Source organism: Cinclus cinclus, chromosome 3 (genome assembly GCF_963662255.1).
Source record: "Cinclus cinclus chromosome 3, bCinCin1.1, whole genome shotgun sequence".
Lineage (NCBI taxonomy): Eukaryota > Metazoa > Chordata > Aves > Passeriformes > Cinclidae > Cinclus > Cinclus cinclus.
Window position 1 is genome coordinate 99,922,678 of NC_085048.1, and position 27,068 is coordinate 99,949,745.

Here is a 27,068-nt window from a genome sequence, read left to right on the forward strand (position 1 = left end):
GCTGCTCTGTAGTTAGAGGTATGCCCAAAGGGCTGGTCTGCAGACCAAGAACCGGAAGAGAGGTAGAAAAGATTCCAAAGAGCTGATCTGGCAGCTGTGGTGCCCTACCTTGCCTAGATACAAACCCACCTGACACTGTTCCTGAACACAAAACACTGCACCCTACGAGAACTTCACACTGAACAACAGGGCAAGGAGGGGAAGGGAAGGCAGCAGGGAAGGAGAAAAACAAAGGTGTCTCCTCTGAGCCTTGTACTTGGGATAACAGGAATCCACGTGCTTTTCAGTATTCTTGAAACATGGTTCCAGGACTACTCACGTGCAGAACTTTTCTAAAGTTAACATCCAGCTACCAATACCTTATTTCCCTTCACAGACTCAGGACAGTTCCTAACAAAGCAATCAAACCACAGAAACACTGAATGGTTTAAGTTTAGGTGTTCATTTTTTGCTCATAAACAAAAACAGAGACAAAAACCTGCAACATTTTTTGGACAGGTTTCAAAACATGAAATCCATGGGACCCCTTTGAAGTGAGAAGCACTTTTTTGTTTGGTATTTTTGTTTGTTTGCTAATGAGGCTCTCCAAAGTAATAGTGGCAGGAAAACTCCCCATAAGGAATTTCAATTTCCAGTAGTTTCAGTGTATCCTAGTTGGCATTTCCAGGCCTCTCCCCTAGGAGCACAGGAATCAATCCTCTTGGATTGCATTTTCCACATACAATATCTCACTGTTGACATCCAAAGTCCTGGGGTAAACACATCAGCATGTTCCAGCTCTCTTGTGGCAGCCAACATCCTCCACCCGGGGGAGCTGGGAAAGCTGGGGGAGTTTTTTGGGTGGATTGGGCTTTTCCCAGCTCCCCAGACCCCTCCAGCAGCTCAGCGCCGCAGCCTGAGGAAGAAGGCGTGCTTGCACTCCTTGCTGTCCAAAGGGTAATACTTGTCATAAAAATCCAAAATATACTCCTCAGTCTTAAATCCAAACTTCTGGTAGAGCAGCATAGCAGGGTTGCTTGCAGAGACGTGAAGGGTGACGTCCTTGCCCATGCAGGTCTGCCGAGGGAGGGGGAGAGGAAAAAAAAGGAGATATCACTGCAAGAGAACAAGCCTCTGGGGGAATGCGGAGGTGAGGAGATTCATCGGCTCAGGGATCCAAGGTACTGAGGAAATGTGAGAAAAGTCACAGGCCCTGGCCCAGGAGTTACCACACATAGCAACAGCAAAGGCAGCGTTGCTGCTGCTCCTCCAAGCCTTTGTTTCTGGGAAACATGGATCCTCTGACAATGAAAGCAGGTTTCAGGATTTTAATTTGTCATCTTTCCATTGTCAATTATTAAAGTAATTGTTAATTAAAAATAATCTCGGTGTACAGCCCTGATCTCAAATACAATGGCCTGAAGAAAAGACAAAATGTGCCAGAGGATCAGGCTCTGCACTCCTCCCTGTCAGCAAACAGAGCTGAGCTCTCTGAGACTGCCTGAGCACCTCTGTGCTGTCACACTGGAATTCCTGCCTATCCCACCCAGCTCCTCTCCCATCCTGCAGGGCACAGCACTCACCTCCTGAGAAGGCAGGAAATTCAGTTCAGACAGCAAATAATAACATGGCTGAAGTTACCTTGAAGATCCTAAATTACAACCAGCAACACTCTGATTAAGATGCTTTCATCGAGCGTTTTAATAGCATTCCATGTATACTGAGTGTATTGTAACTCTTAAGTGGGAACAGTAATACCCTCTAGGAAATCTCCAAGATAGAACATTCAAGGGGAAAACTCCCAGGAATTTAAGGGGGGAAGGAAAGAAACAAATAACTGGAAGATGTTTTAGGGAAAAGAAACATTGAATCAGATCATTAAGAAAATGCAGTTTAGTCTTCTGGGACAGATGTATGAGAGGATACATTTTGACAGCAAAACCAGGCATCACCATTAGCATCAAAATATTTTCCTGTTAAGTTATGCTGTTCCCGAGAATTCAGCCCCAAACTCAGCACACTGTGTCAGCAACCTACTCCTAATCCAAACAGCATGAAAGTGTCTCAAGCTAGAAAGAGACCCCAAAGCAGCTGCAAAGGAGAACCTACAGTCTGGACACTGAGGAACAGAAGGTCACCATTATTCTACAGGACTAAACCACTTCTACCACTGTCAGAAAGTCAGCAATAGCAAAATAAACCTCATGTGAGCCAAACATACAGTGCTGATCTCTCATTGCTAGTACACCTAATCAGACTCAAATCTCTCAAATCTGTTTGGCTTTCCTCAACAGAGAATTTCATGCAAGCAGGGTTAGGTTAGTTGATGTGATACATTCCACAAAAAGGTGTGAGGATTTTCTGTGGCTGACTTGCCAACTCCAGCATCCCGGCTCTGCTGGAGAGAGAAGTCTGAGAGTCCACCTGCTGGATCCCTGCAAACCTTGGCGCCTGTTCCCACTGGATGTTGACATATCACATCAACAGACTGAGCTGAGGGCAATTTCCTTCAACACTTCACACAGAGCTGCCTGGGAAATGCAAGGGGTGAGTTTAAAAAGTATTGATTAGAGGCCTGTGTCAACGCTGAAGAAAACTGTGCAGGTAGCAGAGGTACCCTTGGGCGGCCCAGGAGCAGAAAGTGCTTTTCCAAAGCATGGATCAGTTTCCCCAAGGCCCTGCCAGCATTCCCTACCTTGCTTCAGCCAAATAAGAAAGAAGATAAAAGAGTTTCAATGATGAGTTTTTGTTAGTGAAGCTTATCTTGACTACAACAAATGAAGAAATGTCTCCCATCAGCAGCTCTGCCAAGACAGTTCAGGGAATGGTAAAACTGTGGAGCTGGGCTCTGTAAAGGACATATATATGCATATATACTCACAATTAAGCTGCCTTTCCTGCAATTTAATTCAAGAAAATCAATGTAATTAAGGCCACTTGAATAACAGTATTCATTCAGAGATTTAATGAACTCCTTTAATATCACCCGTTCAGTTAGCTGAGATTAATTTTCCCAAGTATTCCTGTGAAACAAGACTCAGTACAAGCCAGCTTAAACAAACTATGAGGTTGCAAACACTTTATCATTAACTCAGCTGTATTTGAACCAGAGTGTAAAAGTGCAAGTGAGTGATTGAAATCAGTAAGTGATTTAATGCATGGAATAAACCTCCAGGTGTAGTCAAGAAAGCTGCAATAATTCTAATTGACCCTACCTACTCTTAACCTCATTTTCTCCTTTAAACTCCCCATTTACAATATCCCTTTTACACAAATTACTGACCACTGAAGAACACAGAGTTAATCCCAAGACAGCTGAAGTGTGCAGCATCCCTGTAATTCTGAGGACATAACCAGAAATGGTTGTTTTCCTAAACATATTTTAAATTCCAAAGCGGGAGCTACTTTCTCCCATAAACATTCACAAAAAGGGTTCCTACTGTAATATCTGCACGTGTGCACACAAGGAAGAAGTGAGAGCTGGCTCTTTGGCAGATGCACAGGATGATTTCATTTCATTACCTGGATTAGATGGTAAATCATGAAGGTTGCAATCCCAGCTCTTCTCCACTCAGGATGCACCAACAGAAAAGAGATGTAAGCTTCGTTGTACTTGACATCTGGCACCATAAAGCCAAAAGCAATGATAACTTTCTTGTAAAGGACAACAACACTGAAGTCTGGATACTGCAGGCACTCTGACAAATCGATTCCTAGGGAGAAACAGCAGTTGTAAGCATAGCAAACCAAAAGAAAAGTGTAGTTGAAATCCAGGGGTTTAAGGCTTTTTAGAAACACCCCATCCCTTCTTTCTACCTTTATTTCAAATTTGTGATAGCAAGAGATCACAGCATCATAGAATAATCCAAGGCTTCTGCTGGAACAGTCCTCTGTTACTTCTAATTATGCAGCCAAATTTCCCGCATTTTGGGAAATCCCAGGGGTCAGGACACCCAGAGTGCAGGGGATGAACCCTGCCTTGGGAAAACCAACTGCCTGCTCCTGGTATCTCCCCTGCCAGTTAAGTATGCAAGGGAAAAGATGATACAACGAAACAGATAAAACAAAGGTGCTTATCAGGGAAGCTTGCATGGAAAAACTAACAGAACTGATTTCCTTTCAAATGACTCAAGGATGAAACTGAAAATTAAAACTCATCTGTCTTCAGAAGCAGCACATATAAAACTGGGCTTTGGTAGCATGGCCTGCTACAGAGTCTTTTTCGTCCACCTTGCCTGGAGCTCTTACTGCTCTCTTGTGCACCCTTAGCTGGTTGTGGAGCATGTGAGCCTGACCACAGTTTCCAATGCTATCAAAACTCCTGCTTTTAGCATGCAAATTCTCTAACCTGAGAGACAAAGTAGCCTCTCAGGCAGTGGTGCTTCTGTGAGTCAGATGCTGGACACAAAGAGGCTGTGAGGTTGTTACCCTGTCTAATAGCCCTGCTGCTGCAGTCCTAGAGCATCCACACAGCCTGTCAGCACCAAGCAGCACAGCTCGAGGCACTGAAGACTGACTGCTGGGTTATTTGTGTGGACAGATCCTAAATGAGATGCAAGATGCACAGGAGATGTGCCAGAAATGCTTGCTTTAGCCTCAAGCTGGCAATCGCAATATATTTGTAACATGGGGTAACAAAACAGCAGGGTATGTTTTCCAGTAATTGCTCCTGATGAGATGCAAGACTTCATAAGGCACCAGGCCCCAAAAAGTGGGTGAGTTATTTTCTTGCTCGAGAGTAAATTGGGTGGAGCAAGACGTGGGAGGGATGGATTGGCAAGAGGAAGCTGTGGTAATTAAGCCAAGGTCGCCATTGCCTGTGGAGTGCCTTGCAGCGTGTCTGGACAGGAACGCTCATTGCCCCAGGTGCTGGCGTCTCTGCAATGGTGCAGCTTTTCCTGTAGGAAGATGCTTAGTTTAGGATGGTTCACCACTGAAGACGCTTCCCACTAGGGAGAGGCTTCCCATTAGGGCACCAAGACACTGCGAGAAACAACACTGGGGAGGCTCGTTTGCAGTCACTACCCAAAAACAGTTCTGCCTTGGGAGAGGCAAGAACAGCTCTGAAAGGAAGGACTTGGAAGGACAGAAGAACTAAGTGCTGGCTTAATGATGCTCACACAGTTGCCTCCCACCCCCAAGTTGCACCAGCTAAACTCTTTGCATCCAGGCTTTACCTCCCAAGCATAACTTCCTAACTTCCCTCTCCTGCTAAAACAAAACTAAGGTATAACAATCACATCCCAGCCTCAGACTTTTTTCAGCATGGAAAAGATTTGGATTCCTGTTTGGAGACGGATGGGAGTGTCAGCTTTCTGATTGAATGATGAACAGTTCACAGTTGGGTGAAACACACCCCTGTGCCTTATGTTCAATAAAACAGAGTGAGTCCCAAAGAACTCAATGAAGGTACAACCCAACTTAGCCAGAACTTCAAATACACTATCAGGAGAGAAGAGACTATGACAAAGCAGTTCAGCCTCTGCTGGGATTGCAAGTGTCTCTCACAAGGTCTGAAACAGCTTGTGAAAGAAAAGGTGTGCCAGGTTATTTCCCCACACTGTATAATTTGCATAAAGAATAGCAAAAAGAGCTCCCTTCCTGACTGCGGCATATGGGCACTGCTGAACTGCATCTCTGCTGAATCACCATCGGCAAATCAAAACACAAAGCAAACAGTTACCTGGAATAAAGGTGTGTACTGTTTATACTGGGCTCTTCTGAATTAGTCTACCGTGCTGTTCAGTGATCAGAAGCTGATGCATGCAGCAGATGAACATCCCTATTATTATTTCAGAAGAACTAAGGATTGCAGCCTCACAAACACCCCCAGAAAGGACAGCCATTGTCCCTAAAGAACCTGCAGTTCCAGAAATGACACAGAAAAATACAAACCTAATCTTTCCCATACCTTGTAAACACTGAGGCTTGAAGAAATAAAGAACATCACAGCAGAGCCTACAGTTGTAAAATCCATTCATTGAATCACAAAATAAGCTGAGTTGGAAGAGACCCTCAAGGATCATCAAGTCCAACTCCTGGCCCTGCATAGGACAACTGCAAGAATCACACCGTGTGCTGGAGAGCACTGTCCAAATTCCTCTTGAGCAGGCTTGGTGATGTGACACTGCCCTGGGGAGCTGTTCCAGGGCCCAACCACCCTCTGGGTTAAAAGCCTTCTCCTGATATCCAACCTAAACCTCCCCTAACACAGCTTCAGAGACGTTCTATTGGGTATTGTCATCACAGAAGAGATTGGTGCCTGCCCCTCTGCTTCCTCTCCTGAGGAAGCTGCAGACTGTGATGAGGTCTCCCCTCAGCCTCCTCCTCTTTAGGCTGAACAGACCAAGTGACCTCAAGCCACTCCTCGTATGACTTCCCAACTTTCACTCTGACATATCCAGCTTATGGCTGCTAGGAAGAAACCTTCTCACAAAGGTAATGAACAGTAATCTCTGGTATAAAGTTCTTTATTTCAACCCCTGATTTCTGCAAAACATTTCACTGGATACTTAAGTTTAGTTAACTAGTAAATCAACTGGCACCTTTTCTTTAGGTGCTGTGCTAAATAGGGCCTCATTGCCCAGTTCTACACGAACTCAAGAGAGAAAGACACCAAACCCATGTCTCTACTTCAAATGCATTCCTGTGATGTCAGATAATGGGTTTCTAGGAACCAGCCAGACACCAACTGAAGAAAAATTTGGCCCAAGAACATTTTTTTTTCTGACCAATACCACTTCTTTCTTGGAAATCCAAGCACTGGAGGAATCTTACCAGGCCAGAAGAATTCGTGGCACATGGAGTTTATAGTGGGGATGTGATTAGGTCGAACATAGCAGTAATCAATGGGTGCTTCTGGCTCAGCCTTCCAGTTGACATCATTCCTGTGTGGATTCGCCCGGATTTCTGCCAGCAGCCTGAGTTTTGGGGGCTTTGTCTCATAATCACGTCTGCCAGGAACATGAGAAGGAAGCACAAAAAGCAAGTGAGCAACAAGAACTGCCACTGCAGTTAAAGGGTACTGCCCATGAAATATCTTCTGACATGCTCAACTTTAGGGGGAAAAAAAAAAAAAAGTCTTCCATTCACATAGAAAAACAGCCCTCAGCTCAGCAAAAAACACCCTTGTGTCAGAGGCCAGGACACTTTCCAGACCTGCATCATGTCTATCCAGTCCTTCCTCACAGCATGAGCAAGGAAATTGCAGTTCAGACACAAGAGGAGGTGCAACTTGCATCGAATGGCTACAGCAATGCCCTCTCGGCCCTTGCTCCCTCTTGGAGATTTCCCATCCCAATGCCATCTGTTTCACTACTCAGCTATGCCAAACACTATCCCTTCAGGGTTACCATGGTGCACTGGGTTGTACTTTGAGGAGGAGTGAGGAGCACTGCCCAAGAAAGGTGTCCTCTCCGTGGGCTGGCGGTGCACAAGCCAAGAGCAAGCTCAGACCCTCTGTACCTGATGTAAGGTTTAAGGACACGGGAGGTGTAAGGGCTGACAATACTGTGGTCTGTCAGCAGGTCTTCTGAGCCTACCAGGCGGTACAGAAACTTGGTTGTCTGCTGGCGATATCCCTTCGTGGCAGGCAGCATTGTCTGGATGCACAAAAAAATGCACAACAATTTCAGGAAGGTCAGTCATTGACGTAACAAGGGAATCGTTTGGAGGGAGAGTAAGGCCTTTCAGTGTGACAGGGTGGACTGGACCATGGTGGTCCCACCTTTGGACTCTGCTGGGCACTCCCAAATTTGGTGCCCAAACCTGGAAGTGCTGCAAGTCATGTCCCTCCTACACACATGAAAGAGCACCTGCCTGTTTGGGTACTTCCAGGCCTCCACCACCAGCATTTGGGCAGGGCTGGAATATAAATACATTGACATTTGTGGTGCTGACACTGACAGACAGCAGTGCTGAACCAGCATGCCCCAAGAAGAAAGGGACTTAGGAGAGCATTGGTGGGAACACAGCCTCAAGCCAAATTAAGTCTTGTTCACATAATCCTTTTAACTTTAGGAGTCAGATAACCTCAATGTGACACTGCTGGCTGCAGCAAAAGCTTTAAAATAACCAGTGCCAAAAGCTAACTTAGATTTGGGAACACCCACCTGGTATCTGTCCAAGATCCTGAAGTCCTGGCTAGTAGTTCTGTATGTTGCTTGCCCTGCTGGGGACCGGGCGACACCACCTTCTTTGGCTCCATAAATCCCATCAACCAGTAGCAGTGCAGCATTCACAACCTGGTCCAAGTCAAAGAGTGGGAGTCCTCTTTCCCTCTTGGCCTGCCTGACCAGCAGCTTGCGCCTCAGCCTCCGGGCTTCTGGGGTCATGCTCAAAGCATTGGGACAGGCTTCCAGTCTCTTCAGCAGCAGCTTTTCCTCATAGATGCTAACTGAGGTGTGCTTGGGAACTCTGGGTTTAGTATCCTTTTCCAGCTGTGACTTCCCCTTGTCTCTTCCTCTCACCTGCAAGGGTGTGTTTGACTCTTCAGGATCTTCACTGTCACCTTCCATCCGTTCTGTTTTTTCTTCTTCACTCTCCACCTCTTGCTTGATCTGCTCAGCTGTCTTCACTTTTTTTCTGCTTGCTATCATGCCACCAGCCCCAGCTGTCCCACTGGGAGGGGGCACATACTCTATTCCTGGGTCTATGACTCCATCTCCTTCCATCTCCTCATCATCTGTGGAACATATCAAAATAATCCGGGGGAAAGAAAAATATAATTTAAACATCAAAGTCCCATTTCAAAATGGTTGTCACATCATCTTTCTGCTAAGGAACAATAATGTGGGTTTACCCAACACACTTCATTTTCTATGTACTCCCTGACCTCCTGATTTTGGAAAGGAAATGCTGAAAAGAGTCCAATATCAAGACACAGAATCAATCCTGCTCCTAAAGTGTCTTGCAGTTTGGCATCTGGAAACAGTGCCCCTCCTGAGCTGCAAGCACATGTTCTTTGAGGAACGTTAAGCTGCTGAAAATTCCCAAAGACTGGGGATCAAAAGGTCAAGCTGGTGAGCTGTATCTTCTGCTAGCATATCCTGGAGAAGTTCTGTCCTCTACAGAACTTCATTATTCTTACTGTCACCCAGAGGACTGGCTCCTTAAGGAACTAAGAGAATTCAGCCTGCATCACTGCTTTGCAGTCTCACTGATATTTAGCATCCATTAATCAGCACAATCAAACTTATGAAATACTGGGACATTACCATGAGAATAAAATTTCCCCCACGAAAAACATTTGAGACAAAACTAGACCTGCTACGTAACAGTGTAATCTGTGTTGCAATGAAATGCTCATGTTGAGTGGTCCAGCAGTTGCTGTGTCAAGTCTACCCACAGTTTATTCAGGATGTCTCAGAAAACGATAATGGGGGTTTCCTCTGACCTTAGAACCTGGCGATAAAACTATGGAAAACCAGTCAATTCTCATACTCAACTATGACAACAGAATATTGCCAGTTACTTTCCATCTTATCCTGAAAGAATCCTGCAGCTCATTGGAAGCCTCTTTTTTAAAAAATATTAAAAAATATTCCTAGAAAACAGCACACAGTTCACCACTAAACAAAATCCATGGTGGCTCTTACCATGGAACAGCGCCTGTGGTGGCATGACATCTGGGATGAGATCTGCTTCCGAGAGCAGGCTGGGAGTGGCCGAGTGCGAGGCGGGAGTGCCGGGAGCAGAGAAATCCAGGGATGGGGATGGAGAGGGACTAGTCAGAGGCGTGCGGTCAGACGAGCTCAGGGAGGAGAAGTCAATGACCTCTCCTTTCTCCAAGATGATGTCGGGCCGGCGGCAGCGGCTGCTGAACTTCACGGGAGTGGAGGAAGTGCTGCGGTCCAGGAACCCAGCTGCTTCCTTCTGGGCTCTCCGAATGTCCTTGGCTTCCTGAGTGCGGGACCGCTTCTCCTTCAGCTCCATGGCTGACTCGACTGGATTGCGGCTCACCCGCTTCCTAAGGCCTTCCACAGTGATGATGGGATCCAGTGGGGGCTTGGAAGCTGCTAAAGAAGGAGTTTGCTTACTCTGAGCTCCTGCAGTCATTGGATTTAGACTATGCAGTCAAAAACACTCTGAATACAATGCTTAAAAGATGGGGTTTTCAATGTGTACAAGAAATTCACTCTGGGACATGTAGAATTAAGGCAGTGTATGACTAAAGCCTCATTAAAGCCCAAATTTTGTTCCTCCACACAGAGGAGAATTTGCATCAAGTGACAAAAGACATTCCCCAGGGTAAAGAGAAGTGGGAAAATTGTGGATTTCAGCTAAAAAAAAACAACCAAAACCACTCTGCACAAGCCCCAAAACCCTGTAAATCAGCATAATGGAAAAAGGTAATAAAATATAACAGCCTTCTCACACTACAGTATATGCACCATAGTTCTCTTCAGTCAACCATTACACAGAACAAAACTAAGGAACTGTCCATGCACACAAACTGGTTTTAAATGAACTTTTCCTCATGACTCCCAGCTACGTCCCAGCGAGGAATCTGCACACTTCTGGAGACAGAGCTACCTTTTGCCTTCAGTGCAGATGCTGACAGCTTCTCTCCTTCAGGTTTCAGTGTTGGGGGTTTGTTATGAACCAGCTTCCACCATCCCGGTTCTCCAAATTCCTGTGCCCCCGAGCGGAAAAACAAGGGGCTCCCCACAGAGAGACAGCCAGCAACTGTGCTCCACCATGTTGAGGTCTTTTTCCTGTGGTGGGAGAGAGGAAAACAAGGGTTAGGTCCCCACTCACAAGCTGTGCTTCCATCCTGTACGGAATGTTTCTGCCAGCAGCACTGACACACACTCACTGAACTACTCCTGAAGCACTTTTTTGGCGCCTTGGAGGCAGGGAGTTGCACTTAAGCTTTTCCCTCTGCTGGGCAATGCACTCTTACTGGGCATCTCAGCATTTTGTTCCTCTAGGAACTGGTCAGAGGGCTAACTAAGATGTCACTTAGGGAGGAGGTGACAAGAAATACTGAAGAACTGCCCTTGTAGCCAATAATTGAGGTACTCCCTTGGACTCTGGAGAGTCAGGTTCATGGTACAGAGTCTACCCTCAATTGCCCAGAATCTCAGGATTTCTTCTTGCCTTTGCACCCTCCCACATCAGAAACAACTGCACTTGCCAAGGCTTGGCTGAGTTGGGGTTCACTGCTGCCCAGGCACTGCCCTTACACACCTTGGGGTACTGAACCTCAAAGGTAGGGGATCAAACCCAGCTGCCGCAACTCCAAGTCTGGAGTGTTACAGTAAATTTGGATAAGCTGCACTTCAATATGCCAAGGAAGAAGATCATTGCACAGCTTGTACTGCTACACACATGATTCGGCTGTCTCTGTTCCATCAGTGGCTTGTCCAGGCAAGTAGGAAGGCTGTGTGATGCTAGGAATCACCCTCTGAATTTTAATCAGAGCAGGGAGTGCCCAGTTCCCAGCGCAAATCTCAAAAGGCAGCAGCAAGCCCTGGGAGGCATCAGCTCCCTGAATGAGGGACAATGGGCCACCAGCTGCCCTCCTGTCAGGGTCCCTGTGGCTTCCAGGGAGTACAAATGCTAACATTTCTGAGAACAGAGCAAGGAGGCACAGACAAGCACTGAAAGCAAAGCCAAAGACCAAATCTGGTTAGGAAGAAAGGCCACATCTTACAACAGAGAAATCCTTGGGGAAGAAAAGAAGCTGTCCAGTCAATGAAATCTACAACTTCCAAGGACTGCTCAGTTCCTTTCCTGCCTCCGCAGCACATGCATTAACAGTGAGGCTTGGGTTTGACAGCTTCAGCACGCACAGAAAAAATGTGCTGTTCACCTAGAAAATGAAGGCTGCCCTTAATGAGAGGGACTCCTACTCTAACAGTGTCTTTACACATACTGAAAAATGTTTCAATTGTTTTAACACCTACTAGGTAAAAGCCGTTTCATTAAGATCCAAAGCAATCAAAAAGGTGAGGCTCAGTTCTTCTTGAAGAAATTGGTCCTTGCAAGCTTTTTAGCCAAGGAACACAGCACTTTGCTGGATCACATTTTAGTCCCTAAAGTTTGGCAATACCAGGATCAGCCCATCCACTGTGACTGTTTAGAAAAACTCAGTTCTTTGCAGGTTCACATGCTGCTTAAAGGAAGATAAGAAATAAACCCAAATACATGCTTTTGTGTGACTTTCCTGGGGTTGTTTTTCCCCAGTAAGGAATGCTGATTCTTTCTCAAGTGTATCCATCATGCCTGCATTCACATTCTCAATATTAAATCCTCCCTTTTTATCACTTGTAAGGCTCACCAAATTAACCAGGATTCCTGTCCATCTGTACACAGCTAATTAATTAATTAATTTATTAATTCCTTTGGCTTACCAATCAGACTCTCAGGGAAATATCCTGTCTTTACCTGTTCCCTAATAAGAAAGTCCAGTGTTTCTCAATAAAAGCACAAATGTCTTCTTTCCACCTGAAGTAACCCTGACGGCCTGTTCCTTCCAGAGACAAGTTGTACATTGCCAACATGACAACCTGCAACAGAAGACGTTGGACACACATTAATCCTTTCTGCTTTTTCTGCTGAATAGACCCCCACAATTGCCACACACACACATAAATCTTTGCTCCCTCATAAATATCTTATTTTTGCAACATCTCATAGGCAACTTCTGCAATCCATCTTCTTCCCGAGTTTGTGCTGCCCATTCTTGTCTTTCTATTGTTTGATACACATTCTTCCAGAGATTTCTCCATCCCAGGGGAATAACAAGCTGCCTAGTTATGCAGGTTTGAGCAGAGACACAAGAATTATGCAGCTGTTGTATAAATGAATTACAGTACAGCTGGGGTCTGAATGTAATGTGGAGGTAGGGAAACAGCCTTTCAAATTAAAAAAAAAAAAGTCACAAGTAATGGCACAATCCAATACATCAGAAACATTGTGACAATGGTCTTTCACACACTTCACAACTAAATTCACTCAGACCAGTTACATACCCAAACTAAAAGGCAAGTTTGAAAAACATCTCACCTCCTTCAAATAAATTCTAGGTGACTGTTAATTACATTTACTTAGCTAATTTTAATTAATTTATTAGAACAAAACTAAAGTCAGCTACGCTGACATCCTTCAACAATCACACAGCCTTGGTTTGGCAGTACTTCCAACAACAACTTGCATTTACCCTCAGAGAAGTCTGAAATCTGCTCTTCTTAGGGACACGGCTCTCCTCACAGTGGACCTTGGCTTTCTGGGATGCATTGTCAGAGATGTCAAAATGAGGAAATACTGACAGCTTTAACGTTGCCTTTACCCTATTTCTACTTCACAACTCCTCTCAGTTTAATAACTAGTATTTTGTGGGTTTTAAAGTCATGTGGGACAGTATCTCAGGATGTAAAAAAAAAAAAAATCTCTTTTCAACTGGCTAAAGATATGGATCTGAAAAAATATACACTCTGAAAAAAATCCAGAAATCACTGTCCCCATTCTTCCTGCTTCAGGTAAGTTAGTTTGACCACTTCTCTCAATTCCACTTATCCAGAAGCAGCAATAGCTTTGGCTGCTGGAAGCCCAATGAGGTGGTCACAGCTTTCTTCCTCACCCATTTTCATTTTGTCTGCCCCATCCCCATGGCACTCTGAAGAGACCTGGGCAATAACAGCAGCCTTTGCTTTCCCAGTCTGGAACTCGGTGAAACTCTGCCAGACGGAGCTCTACCTACACCAGCCCTTTTCCCTGCAGTGGCCACAGGAAAGCAGTGCAGGCATTACAACAGTGTTTCAAATTACCTTACATGACAATAAGGCTGAGAGCCTATGGGTAATAATCAAGGAAAAGCCAACAAGGCTGATATTTTCAACAATCTGACAGCTTGTCCTCAGGACAAGTGGCCTCCTGAGCTGGTAGATGAGGACAGGGAGCAGAATACCCACCCTGTCATTCAGGAGGAAGCAGCTGGTGACCTGCTGAGCCTCTTAGATGCTCACAGGTCTATGGGACCAAATGGGATCCATCCTAGGGTGCCAAGGGAGCTGGCGGAAGAGCTCACCATGCTGCTCACCCATTATTTACCATCAGTCCTGGCTCACAGGGAGGTACATGATGGCTGAAGGTTGACCAGTCTGACACCCATCCATAAGAAGGGCTGGAAGGAGGATCCAGGGAGCTCCAGGCCTGTCAGCCTGACCTCAGTGACTAGCAAAGTTATGGAACAGATCATCTTGAGTGCCATCACTTGGCACCTACAACATGGATTTAGGAGGGGGCAGGTCCTGCCTGACCAGCCTGATCTCCTTTTATGACCAAGTGATCTGCCTGGTAGATCCAGGGAAGGCTGTGGATTTTCTCTACCTGGACTTCAGCAAATCCTTTGACACCATCTAAAGGGGCCTGGACAGGCTGGATCCATGGCGAAGTCCAACAACAGGTGGTGTATCAGGACCAGGTGCTGAGTCCTGCACTTTTGGCCACAACAACCCCCTGCAGTGCTGATTGATGGGAGACTGAATACGAGCCAGTGGTGGGCCCAGATGGCCAAGAAGTCCAATGGCATCCTGGCTTGGATCACGTATAGCAGCCAGCAGGTCCAGGGCAGTGATTCTTCCCCTATACTTGGCATTGGTGAGGCAGCAGCTCAAGCCTTCTGTCCAGTTCTGGGCCCTTCAATTTAGGAAGGATGTTGAGATGCTGGGCACATCCAGAGAAGGGCAACAAGGCTGGTGAAGGATATGGAGTGAAGATCCTATGAGGAACAGCTGAGGGAGCTGGGGGTGTTTAGGCTGGAGAGAAGGATGCTCAGAGAACACCTGATCACTCTCTTCTTTTTTCCATCCTAGCTGACCCTGTGATTCTGTGATAGTCTATGAGACAACACACCATTAAAGGCCCAAAGGATATAAACAGATGTTATTTTGATTGCTCAGGTGTGCAATGATTGGAACAGTAAATTCCAGCAAGGACTGATGCTAGTCCATAAGCAGCCAGATTGGAGCTTTGTACCCAGGGAGCTGTCAAGCTTTCTGTTTCTAATGTTGCCACCTCACCAGTTTTACATTTCATTAGATACAAAAAACTGTTCATGGCTAGAAGCCAAATTGCTTTTAATTTGCTTTTCCAAACCTGTTTGAAGCCATGAATTCATGAGCAACACAGGGGAAGGAAAAAAAAAATAAAAGGAATGTGGTTCGTATGATTATCTGTCAATTTCCCTGCCAAATGCTGAAGTTCTCATGTGTAGGCAATCCTCAGCTAATAAATTTCTGAAGCTTGTGCAAATGCTCCATTGTTACCAATACCTGATCCTCCTTTTCCAGGTAGCATATACACAACAACCAACAATTTCAGAAAGTCCCACGGTTGTTCCACTGGCACAAACATTTCACTTACTTGTTGCCATGTTAATCTCAGACGTTCAAATTGCTCCTTCCCATCTTCTGAGCAATCAGAGCAAGTAAATCTGAAAAAGTTATCTCCTTTGAGGTAGCTGAGCTGTTCTCTCAGCTGACCTAAAATGAAAAGGTAAAAATCAATTTTTTTGCCCTTTTATAGGAAAAAGTGCTGCAAAGGAAATTTTGATTTCTTCCAAGATCAGGTTTGTCTGAACAAAAATGGCAGAAGCACTGTAAACCCCCATGTCCCCAAAGTTACAGGCTCTAATTCTGTTTTTCTACAGCAGAAGAGAAAAGATCATATGAATGAGGGCTTCTAAACTCACCAGGAGTTAATTTACACAAACATGAACAATTGAAAAATTACATTGGAGCACAAGGAAACTGTTAAGACTAGAGTGTCTCTGGAAAGTCACACTCAAAAGATGTTTCTCAAAAGGATATCATCTCTTTTGCTGTGTAATGACACCAGATCAAGCATTTTTAACATATGGATACCCGGCTTCCATACTGAATTGCAGAATTCAAGTTGCAACTGTGTCTGATGGGGGGAAAACCCTCCACACTTGGTAGATTAAGAGAATTTCTAAATGCCAATTCAATGTGAAAAAGTGATTATTTGCCTGAGCACTTTGGCCACTTTCACAAGTGACAATTGAACTCCCTAAAACTGACTGACTAGGAAAAAGCACAGTATCTCCCTTTTTACAGCTCGTTTACACTGTACATTTGTATGTGGCTAGTGTTTCTTTGCAACTGGCCTCTTATGCTCCTTGGATTTGTTCCACAGCAACTGCAGAGAGGAACACATTTGTAAAACAAAACAAGTTGAGCATTGAATCACATGCTCCAGCATGAGATAGCTCCTGCTACCTTTAACCCTGCTTCATTTTTTTAATCAACACATTTCAAGTAAGTATTTCCCTTTACTGCATAGTAATTTAATAGTCTGGTGCTGGTTTCAATACATTAACACCTAAACATTCACTAACACGCCCTGAGAGGAGATTTTTATGCTATAAATTTTGGCAAATTCTAAAAAGGCAAAAAGAGCACTTCTGACATATCTGCAAGGCAGGTGCCACCTAAATAGTTCATTATATCTAACCACAAACAAACAAAAAAACTCCACAAAACCCCCAAACCAAACAAAAAAAACCCCAGCAAAACCAAAGCCAACCAGTGTTTAGCAATATCTGACTTTTGGATGTAATAACAGATCAGATAATCCAGAATTTAGAAAGTAAAGTGGTCTATTACACTGCTAATAGCATATGTCTTATGTCAAGTGCCAGAGGAGAGGCATCAAATTCTGCAGCTTGCTCCTAACACCCCCCAGAGCTGGCTGCTGAAGGCTGGGCATGTTTCCAAGCCAACTTAAATTAACATTATTGGGAAAACATTAAGGTTGAGATTTAGTCATATGCTCCACAAATGCAACAAATCAACAGGGAGGGGAAAAAAAAGTAAGACACACAGGTTTACAGCAAGGTGAGTGAGTGAGTTACTCAGTTACCTGAGTGAGCAGAGGTCAGGTCACCTAGCCCAAGCCCCTAAACAGCTGCAAGAATTGTAAGGGTGGGCACATTTCTGAACTTTAATGTTCCCTACTAATTGAAGAAGACAGTTTGATTTCTCCAGAGAGAGCACCATCTCTGGACACACACAGCTCCTGGACTGAAGTGTGTAACACAGTCCCTCCCAGCAGGCATCACCCACCAAGACAGGATGGGGTACCGCCTAACGAGCTGTGAAACAGGAACGAGGGACAGCACAAAAGCCTTGCAAACACCCACCACGGCCAGGCACAACACAACTGGCAGCCTTACTTGCTGGGATCCACTTCTGGCACTTCTCACAGTAATAGGACATCTCGTCCATCCAGGATGCTTCACCCTCGTCGCTGTTCAGGGAGTCCCCGCTCTGGTCGTGAGATAAATCAACGGAAGCCTGGTCCTCGGACTCCACGATCAGGAGAGTCTCCCCTTCCACCTCGCCCTCCTCCAGGCCCTCGGAGGTGGAGGTCCTGGTGGCTTCATCATCATGGCGGCTGAGCAGCCCGCTCATGTGAACGTTGTTGGCCATCCTAGAGGGAGCTTGCACAATGAGCCCACCTTCAATCCATCCACACAGGATGTGACCAAAGTCTCCACAGTCCAAGTACCAATCACAGAGGAAATGGGGTTTTGTCTGCCCTAAAGCTTTAGAGGCTAGATTATAACTTATACAAAATAACCAGTCTTTCACAGATAACCTCTGTTTGTTAAAACACCTGCAAGAAGTGAGATGCAAATGACCTTCAAACCTCTTTAATAAAACTTCTAAGGAGCCAGGCCTTCCCCTAAGACTACTGGGACCGTCTTTCCATTAGCGCCTTGTCTCTCTCTTCCATGAGCTGCTTTGTCAGAGCGATCTGCTCTTCTAACAGGCGAATGTTCTCCTTTTTCTGATTCTGACGCTCAAGATCTCTGACAACGCCACTTCGAAGCCTCTGAAAGCACAAGGGACAGGATTATTCCAGCCCGGGGGATGCTGATCGGGATCAACCCAACCCAGGCTCCACCCCTCCTCTAAGGCTGCTCCCTCTGCAGCCTGTGCTGGTCTTTGCCACAGCAACGTAGGAATCATCTGGAGACAATATCCAATATTACCATACCAAAAAGTACTTTCTTTGCACTCACTTCAGATGGCTGGGCTTACTAAGTGACAAAACTATTGAGAAAATAAATGCTAGAAGCCTGCAATTCCCATGCCATGCAGGATGGATGTGATCTAAAAAATCCTGTTATCTCTGACCTAAATCTTCACCAAATCAGAATAAGCTCCTCAAAACTTCTCTGCTTGGAGGGAATTTTGTGACAAATTGGAAACTATTTTAAGAAAAACTGGCATGTGTCTTCATTTGCTTCTTTCTGCTCATGTCTTAATCGCAAAAATACACCCACAGCCTGCTTAAGCCAAACTCTTGAAAAAGCAAGGCACTTGCTTAAAAATATCCCCTTTACCTAAAATGTTCGTTATAAATCATGTAAAAATATAACATATATATAAATAAATACATAATGGGCAAAACAACACCAGCAGCTTTCAACATGGGGTGAAAGCCCTCATTGGGTATAAAAAGCCCTAAGAAAATCCTTGCTGCTCTTTGCTTCCTCCATATGCTTCTCTCTCTCTTACCCAGACATTATTACACACATTGATACTTTGATAATTAGGTGAAATATCAGTAATTTATTTGACCCAATTTAATGACGCCAAAATACACCTGCAAATTATTTGAAAGCAGACCCTGAAGTCACTTGAGAGGATGTTTGTGACTATTTTTCAACAAGTCATTACACGGTTTTATTCCTCACCTAGCATGCCAATGACTGCACACTTCAGATGCAATCATTTCTCCTGCAAGGATCAAAACAGAAAGGTTTTGTTTAAGAAATAATTTTATCTTTAGAAAATGTACAGACATATATGTCAGCCAACAATCAAAACTCTCTCAAGAAATTAATAAAACAAGTTCTTTCCCACCAGCTTCCATTAACTGAACTCAGACTACAAATCAGTAATTTGAAACTGAACAAAAAGTTCAGAAACTTATTATCACATTACTGTTAGTTAATAACAATAAAGACGTGGGAAGATACAAGGTAATTGATCAATTGCACCAAGAATGCAATCCTTTTTCATTCACAAAAAAACCACACAATCTTTCAGATGGTGGATGTAATTACCTTGAAAATGCACTTTGCAAAAGACACCTTTATCATTTGAGTGTCACAACTGACAAAGACCTATGAAAAAGTTAATCTTCTCATCTTCCTCTATTCTTGGAAGTTAGTCCTGATTGTCTTCTGCAGGCATGAAAAGCATGTGCAAGCTCTCAAGTCACTCTGGGCCTGGCACATCAACTTATAAAAGTCAAAAGTTTATTAATCTGCATAAAGAAAAACTTGAAATAATCTCTGTGCCAGGACTGCAAAATACCAATGCTATTTATTTCCATTATGCTATCTAAATAACTGGATCTGTTGAACATGAAGCCACTACTGCTTGACTTGGCCATGAAGAATTACAAAAAGAAAATCTCAGATTTAATTTATAAAACATAAGCTTTGAACCTTGGCCCTTCTGAATAGGTATTAGCCAAAGATTTTGGTCAAAAAGATCCATGAAGTTTAGGTGTCCCACTGAAATACACAAGGATGATGTTTATTCTGCAACACATGTTCAAAGTACACCTGCCATTAATTGCAGCTGCAGTTGAGTTTAGGAGAATTTAGCAGATATTACTGCCAGATCCCCAGTGGTTCAAAGCAGGCACATCAAATTAGAGAGCAGTCAGCTACAAAAGTGTGATGTGACCTACCTAAAATGTGTTAGGTGATCTACCCAGCATATCCATCAGCTCTGGCAAGTGCACAGCCATTGCTGGTTGCCACTCCAGGATCCTAACTTTCTTCTCCTTGCTACTGCCTGTGCCATTCAGAGTGTTCTCCAACTCCTGCTCATACAAACCTGCCTCCTTCCTTATCCTTAACCAGTCTCATCCTCCAAATTCCATCACTCTCAAGCACTGACAATCTTTTGAGAGGAAGAAAATATAATTCTCTACATACAGAATGTATCATAAAGTCCAAGCAACAGCCAGCTCAGCTGGACTATGGATTGGGAATTTAAATTCTGTTGTTCTGTAACTTCTGACAGCTTTAGTGTCATTTAACACAGGCTTTTTCTGTGTGCATTTTCTAGATTTTTTTGTATGTAAGTGGAGAAGGATCAGGTGTGTGCCCTCATATAACCCTTGGCTCATCAGCAGGGTCCAAACCAGCACACTCACTGCCCACACAGCACACCTTTACACTACCACACAGCTTTTAGTTCCAGGCAGGATTGCTCTGTGTTAGGATTCACCATGGTCAGATCTGACGCCTTTTGACTTTGGGCTCTCTGGCACGCTGACTCCCTGCCAGGAATTCCCTGATTTTTAAATGTAGCACAAAGAACCGCCCTTTTCAATTACCACTTCTGACAGCTTGCACTGTGCCTGCCCTGGCAGAACAAGAAGGGATCAGGGACATGGCACAGGACAGCGCTGTCTGTCCTTCAGCAGGGTGCATTTGTGGGGCTGAGCAAAAACAGGGCAGCCCAGTGGGACAACACAGGGGAGAGCACTGGGAACACTGCCAAGGGGATGCCTTGGCCTGGAGGCTACAGGATCACATCCTGCCTGCATGCTGGCTGCTGGAGAGGGGGGGAAGCACCTGCACGGAGACTCATCTGGAGCTCCTCGCTGCTATTTGCCCCTGAAGGGAAACGCACAGGGCAGCATTAGAGAGCAGGTGCAGCTAAAAGAGCATGGAAACCACAGGGGCCAAGGCAGGAAAATGCAGGGAAAGGGTAGCTTGTGGAAAGGGCACCATCGGCGGGAGTGCAGCCGAGGCAGCACCAGTGGAGCAGCGGGGATGGGGGGATGGGGGGATAGGGGGATGGAGGGATGGAGGGAGGGACACGTGGGCTCAGGGGCGGGTCCGCAGCGCGCGGTGGGCGTGGCTTTTTGGAGGTGGGCGTGGCTCGGCCCTGGCCCGCAGGTGGGGGCGGCGAAGGTCCGGCCGGCAGGTGAGGGGGCGTGGCCCGAGCGCCGAGGGCGTGGCCTGCCGGCCGGTGGGCGGAACCACAGTGAGGGCCGGGCCAGGGCCCCGCTCGCCACCTCCCCCCCGCGGCCCGGGGCGCGCACTCACCTCCAGCTCCCGGCGCTGCTGGACGTGCACAGCCGCCACGATGGCGGCGGAGAGCAGCGCGGAGATGGCCAGCGCCAGGCGGGAGCCCCGCGACATGGCGGGGGGCGCGACGCGGAGCCGCGGCGGGGGAAGCGCCGGGCAGGCGGGCGGGGGTGCAGGAGAGCGTGAGGCGGCGCGCCCCGCCCCCGGCCGAGCGCCGAGCGCAGCGAGCCAGGCCGGAACAGCCGAGCGCCGATGAGGGGCGGGGCAAGCGGCTCCCTGGAGCAGCCGCTTCGGGGCTGGGTGTTCGCACCCTCGTGGCCTGAACGTCTGACGTGGGGCGCTAAAAACGGGCCTTTGTTCCATCAGCGCCGCTGGGGATTGGGTACCCAGTTGTGCCGCTGTCTCCCGAGGCTGTTCGCTGGAGCTTCTTGCCGGAGAACGCAAACAAAAGGTTTCTTCTGTGTGCAAGAAACATTTCTGGTTTTGTCGAGTGAAGACCACCAGTTCTGTGCTCTCGTCGCCCAGAAATCCCGAATTGTATGAGGGGAAGCAGCTGGAGAAAGCTGCTCTTCCATTGTTTGGTTTCTTCTCATTGTTCAGTGTGTGGCCTTAAGGCCTCGTGTTTGCCAGGTTTTCATATTCTGAAGACAGAATTATTCCATCCCCAGCCCTGTCTGGAGTGGAAGAGGGAAATGGAACACGTCAGGCTGATCCTTCCTCATCATAATCTTTTTCATCTCTCTACTGAATGAGTGATTAAAATGAAAGGTGAAATTAGTGGGAATGATAATATTTCAATTGAGTCTAATGACTGTGCTCACGTTGGTGTGTTTACTGTTATTAGTGTTTGTGCATAAGTGCTTGTAACGTGTCCAAGGCCACTGGAGTGCCAAGAATGGGGTCAAGCCAGGAGCCTGGTGGATTGGAGCCAACACAGTGCCCTTGGCACTGGGGAAGGGTGCAGTTCCCCCTGAGTGCCTCTATCCAACCCTGTCATTAATCACTAGAGGGGCTAAAATCCCCAGGCAGGAGCATTCTGGCTGCACTTTCACTATCTCAAGTTTCTGCCCTGGTGGTTCAGGTGTTTCTGCACTCTTCCCTTTCTCGCAAGGGCTGGGCCCTGCTGAAGGGCTCAGCTCCCCTGCTCTGACCCTGCTCTTCTGCTTTGCCCCCTTTCCATGCTCTGGGATGAGAGGGGACCTTTTCCAAGCCCACATTAGCAGCTGGTCTGCTTTAAAAACTTGCAACAGCCACGATGTGGAAAAGCCCATTTTCCTTTCTCAGAGCCCAGCTGCAGGGGCAGGAAAGTGGTGTGATGGAGGTAAGAAGGCAGGAGCACCCAATGGGGATACTGCTGGGGAAAGGCTTTCTGTGTGGTGGTGGGTGTTATGAATGGGCCAGGAGACCAGCTCCCTTTCAAAAGCCTTTATTAAGGACAGCTCTGGGCAGGGGCCTGAGTGGGTCCCACACACCGCCACTGCTCCCACTCCACGACCCGAAGGAGGAGGTGATCTCAGCTGTCTCCTGGCAAAGCTGGGGTTTCCATCCTCAAGACAGTCCCTAAAGAGATAAAAGCTTATTCTTGGTCTAGGGGTGTCATGGTGGTCAGATGCTATTAAGTCGTGGTGAGAAATCAAAGGCAATTCCAGTTGGTAATCTAATGTCACTCACTTTCTGCCACCTGTAATGTTATTTTCAGTCTTTAATTTTACATTGGCTCATTTTTCATGGGGTCTTTTAGTTCCAAATTGTGCTGGATGTGTCTAATTTGCAAGTAGCCTTGGGCGCACAGCTTCTTGGGAGCAGCAGGGGCGATACCGAACAGAAGGGGATACAGTTACAGGATAGGTGGTAAAAGGGATACAGGCTTCGACTAACAATCCATTTTAGAACATTTATATTTAACAACTGAACCTCAGTCTTGAGACCTTAACATTTAACAATCAAACCTTTACAACCTTAGGACATTAACATTTAACAAGTAAACCTTCAACAATTAAATACTCTTTTAACCAATGACCTGTATTTGGGGATTCCATTCCCCACAGTGGACACTAGGACACGAGAGAAGATTTCAGTCCAAAGAACACAAGTCTGGTGGCTGTGTCCATGAGACTCCCAAACGCAGAGGCAGAGGATGGGCTTAAACGGAGGGAGAGGTGGATCAGGAGGGTTTTTCTGCTGGTGAAACCTGTGCTATGCCCATGGCTTTGGTACCCTCTTTACTGTGCCTGGTTCCTCCTTTGCTGGCCTGGGAATAGCAGTGCAGCCGCCCCTGGAGGTGGGGCCATGCTCAGACGGGAAAATGTTGGGTCACACCTGAAGGAGACCGGAAAGCTCAAGGCCATTTTCCCCCTGGGCAAACAGCTCACATCTGGATAATGATCTTGGATGACATCTGCAGTCCATCCTTGGGGGGCATTTCTGTCCTGGATTTCAAAGAAAATTCAGCTTGTGCAACCCCTGTGCCTCATCCACCCTCCACTGTGTTTCACAGGCATTTGGCACCCTCTTTGATAAGGCTGCATTGCAGGCCCTGTCTCAGTAAGACTTCCATGGTTATTTCCCTGTTCCAACCGTTCTGATGGATGAGGAGGAGTTCTGGCTAGGCATTGTGTCATGGGTGGTTACTCTGAGTAGCTCCTGTGAAAAAGAAGGGGTGGCATTGTCAGCCCAACTCTGTATTAGCCACCAGAGAATCCAGAAAACAACTGCTCAGTTGTGGCTTGCCTTAGTAAAAGAAAAATGACTGAAGCCTAAGGAAACCCCTGCAATATATGGAAGGGGAGGGAGAAAAGTTCGAACACAGCCCATTTCCAGGTTCTTGTCCTGAGCCACAGCCCCCCCCGCTCCATTTGTCCTGTGTAATGTGAGGAACCAACCTCTCTTATCAAACTGCAAACTAAGAAAAAATAATAAATAATAATTTTAAAAATCATCTTAAAGGTATGTTTTCACAAAGCTTTCTCTGTTTCCCCTAGGGTTCTGGTGAGCTGCTGACGGTCCTTCCCTCTTTGCAGAGGCAGCTCTCCCTCCCTCACAATGTGTGTGTGTGTGTGTGCGTGCGCATGGTCACGCTGGGAGGACTTTGCACACACCCAGAGCTCTCCACTGGGACACAGGGGTTTGGCTGCCACAGTGGCAAAGAGGACAAAAAAACCCAATTCAGCCTAACCCAAGCTTCCACTTGCCCTGTGAAGCTGAGAGTGTGGGTGTGGGTACCTACGTGGCTTTGCCGAGGTCTCAGGGTAGAGGCAGAGCTGAGGAGGGGAGCAGGCTATTCCTGCTGCTGTTAGCATTGATTTTTCTCCTTATGGCAGTGCTAATTATAGCAGCAAAAATAATAATTGGTGTGTTGTAGGCACTTTTATCTCACTGTGATACCTTTTCCCCTTTGAGAAACTGAAACATTCCTGTGCCTCCGCAACAGGGACAGACGTGGCTGTGGCATTGTGGGCATTGATGGTCCCGGTGCAGCCACCCTGACCCTGCAGAAAATGTTTCTGTAGGATTTTCTGGCAGGGTCGTGTTGTTGGTATTCAAAAGTGCATTATGCAGAGGAAAAACTGTGATGTGTAATTTTTTGTGCTCCTCCTCTGTAATTCAGAGGGGTGACTGAGGGGCTTCTCTGTGGCCAGAAACTCCAAGAATAGTTTTAATTCATTAAATGTATCTATTAAAAATGCTTTATTTTGACCAGGTCAGCCTTCTTTCCTGGCAGGTGGAGGTGTGCCTGGTTTGGGTGAGTTTTAATTTTTGATGGGCATGAATGAAATAAAAGCTCTTGGAACTTATCCCCTCAGCATTTGTACAGAGAGAAACTCTGTTCTCATCAGTAATTTGGATGAATTTTGTACTCCTCCCATTCAGACGAGCCCCAGGGCCCTCTGACAGTTCTTCCCAGGGAGCTGGAGGGAAGCAAATATGATTGTCCTGAGATTTGAATGATAAAGATGAACTAGGGGGGAAGATGACAGAAATCTTTATGGGCAATGAGCACGGAAACTTTCCTTCCATTTGGAGGGCAACCTGTGAAACAGTTACTTTGGATTTTTAATTCCAGGTGCACTTCCTCTTTCCAGTAGTGTGCACAGGAGCTCCAGACAGCCTCTACTGGAGCCTTGCTGGTTTTATAGCTGGGCTTATGTGATTACACGTTAGCCAGCCAGCCCCAGGGACGCCAGTAGGTCATCTCCAGATAAATCAGCTAAGGCGTGGGGCTGCCACCAGGCACCAACACCTCAAATTGCCCTGGCCAGAGCGGAGAAAAGGGGCACCCTGTGACCGCAGACACTCCAAGCTCCTTCCCTGCCATCACCAGCATGAGGGAGTGAAGAGGAAGATCTGGACGCTGCCTCCCCGCCATGTCCCTCCTGTCCTTCCCCATGGCATTGTTGGTCCCTGTCCCTCGTTTTGGGGTGCTGCAGAGGGTATCCAACCCAGGGAGTGCACCCTGACTCCCTCCTGCAAGCGCTTCTCCTGAGAGGGAGGTGAAATGCAGGCAGAGGCCAAAGTCTACCTGCTCTGCAGCAGGGAGAGGATGTAATCCCAGCACATAATAATTATATTGGTGGCAATTGTACAGACCCTTGCCCACAGCTGGCAGGAGGCGGGAACTGCAGCAGCACTGCGGAGAACTGAGGGCAGGGGTGCTAGTACTGGCTTAGGGTTGGGCTTTTTCTTTCCTGGAAATGGTTGTAAAAGGCACTGGGAGATCAAAACTATTGTGGATGGAACCCCAAAGTGCTGGCAGGATAATTCTGCAGTCACCCTGCAGCTTGCAGGGCTGCTGCAAGACAGGAAGGTGTGGGAGGTCCTGGCCTCCAAAGCAGGGTAAGCTGCAGCCCCCAGCTCACACCCTTCCAGGACTCTCCTGTGATGAGGAGGGATTCTTGGGCTGCAGCCATGAAAGCAGCAGTGAGAGAGCTCATCTGAGTGTGTGTGGAAGGGCCAGAGGCACCCATGGGTTCTGCAGCCAGCACTGAAGCCCTCAGCAGTCAAACCAGAGCTGTAAGGAAAGGGGCCCAGGAAAGCTGGAAGCGGTGCCACTGAGCTCCCTAGGCAATTCCACAGGCAGCGGGTGTGTATCCTGGTGTTTCACTCATCCTGGGCATGTTGGAGCACATGCTCTTCTGTAGCACAGGCGGGACAGGCAGGGAGTCTCCAGCAGCAGCGATGGATCCCCGTTGCGAAGCAGCTGTCCCCTTGCATGCGTGGCAGCAGGACGAGGAGCAGGAAAAGGTGCATATCTAACATGGCAGTGTTTGAACAGGGGTTGGGACATCCTGTCCCATCCCCTGGCCCTGCCTGGAGCCGTTTTGTGCCCAGGCTGGCATCACCACTGTCAGTGGCCAAGGCTGCCCTGGTGGTCTTCCTTGTTAGGGAGGAGCTGAGAGGAGTGCAGCAGAACCAGCTTCTCTTTCTCCTGCTGCCAGAACCCCAGGGAGCTGCACTGCCAGAGTGCTTGGCCAGGGGTGGCAGCAATGGGGTTGTCCCAGAGTACCCCACCAGGGACAGTTATTCCTTCCTCCAACTGACCTTCTCTGCCCTTATCACTTCTTTCACTTCTTTCTCACTCTAATAATCCTGCAAAAGGAGATGGATGGCAGGGACAGCACCTAGCTCCTCCTGGAGATTTTTGAAATTGTAAAGAATGCTCCATAGACATACAATGGGATTTATGGCAGCCGTCATCCAACAGGAATGAGGAAACCTTGAGGGGGCCCCAGAGGTGCCATTTGTCCTTGGGGAGGGGACAGAGGATTTTCTACCACCAAGGTTTGAGCTTGGGGGGGATGGCAGAGATGGCAGGGCTTGTGGGAGAGGAGAAGCACAGCTTATCATGCCGTGCCAGCTGTGGGAAATATGGGTTTCAAAGGCACGCTCATTATTTCTAGGAACCTGGAAAGAGACTGGCTGAGTCAGCCCCCAGTTGTGGCTTTTCCAACTTTTTCCACCAGCTTTTCACACAGAGCTTTCCCCAAATCTCCCCAAACCT

At 46.8% G+C, this 27,068-nt stretch overlaps 2 protein-coding genes and 1 non-coding gene across 7 annotated transcripts; all 3 read right to left on the bottom strand.

Annotated features, from left to right (window-relative positions):
• Positions 1-423: 423 nt before the first annotated feature.
• Positions 424-17,435, bottom strand: KAT14 (lysine acetyltransferase 14). Of its 5 annotated transcripts, none has more exons than XM_062489379.1 (10): positions 17,180-17,435; positions 15,349-15,467; positions 12,370-12,491; positions 10,513-10,694; positions 9,576-9,992; positions 8,091-8,662; positions 7,444-7,580; positions 6,757-6,866; positions 3,502-3,692; positions 424-1,056 (listed from the first exon to the last, which is right to left on the bottom strand). In XM_062489379.1, exons 1-10 carry the CDS (start codon positions 17,433-17,435, stop codon positions 883-885), a joined length of 2,280 nt encoding a protein of 759 aa, XP_062345363.1. In that variant the 3' UTR covers positions 424-882. The 5 variants fall into 5 exon arrangements, with proteins under 5 accessions (XP_062345363.1, XP_062345361.1, XP_062345364.1 ...); XM_062489377.1 differs by having other exon boundaries at positions 6,757-6,932; XM_062489380.1 differs by having other exon boundaries at positions 6,757-6,932; positions 7,531-7,580; positions 9,576-9,995.
• Positions 3,845-4,008, bottom strand: LOC134042838 (U1 spliceosomal RNA). Its single transcript, XR_009933103.1, has one exon. It is a non-coding gene; the product is annotated as a U1 spliceosomal RNA (small nuclear RNA).
• Positions 17,436-17,495: 60 nt separating the features above from the next.
• LOC134042229 (protein PET117 homolog, mitochondrial) lies at positions 17,496-21,234 on the bottom strand. Its single transcript, XM_062489382.1, has 2 exons — positions 21,089-21,234; positions 17,496-17,841 (listed from the first exon to the last, which is right to left on the bottom strand). Exons 1-2 carry the CDS (start codon positions 21,182-21,184, stop codon positions 17,698-17,700), a joined length of 240 nt encoding a protein of 79 aa, XP_062345366.1. The 5' UTR covers positions 21,185-21,234; the 3' UTR covers positions 17,496-17,697.
• Between the last annotated feature and the right edge of the window lie 5,834 nt (positions 21,235-27,068).

Bases quoted from the DNA above. Each gene is read 5' to 3' on its own strand.
- LOC134042229 (XM_062489382.1), bottom strand. From the start codon at position 21,184: ATGTCGCGGGGCTCCCGCCTGGCGCTGGCCATCTCCGCGCTGCTCTCC. The intron at 17,842-21,088 runs GTGAGTGCGCGC...TTGTGCTTTCAG, and splicing joins AGCAGCGCCGGGAGCTGGAG to AGGCTTCGAAGTGGCGTTGT.
- KAT14 (XM_062489376.1), bottom strand. From the start codon at position 17,435: ATGGCCAACAACGTTCACATGAGCGGGCTGCTCAGCCGCCATGATGAT. The intron at 9,996-10,512 runs GTAGCTCTGTCT...CTCCTTCTTTAG, and splicing joins ATCTGCACTGAAGGCAAAAG to CAGCTTCCAAGCCCCCACTG. The intron at 6,933-7,443 runs GTACAGAGGGTC...TGTTCCTGGCAG, and splicing joins GTCCTTAAACCTTACATCAG to ACGTGATTATGAGACAAAGC.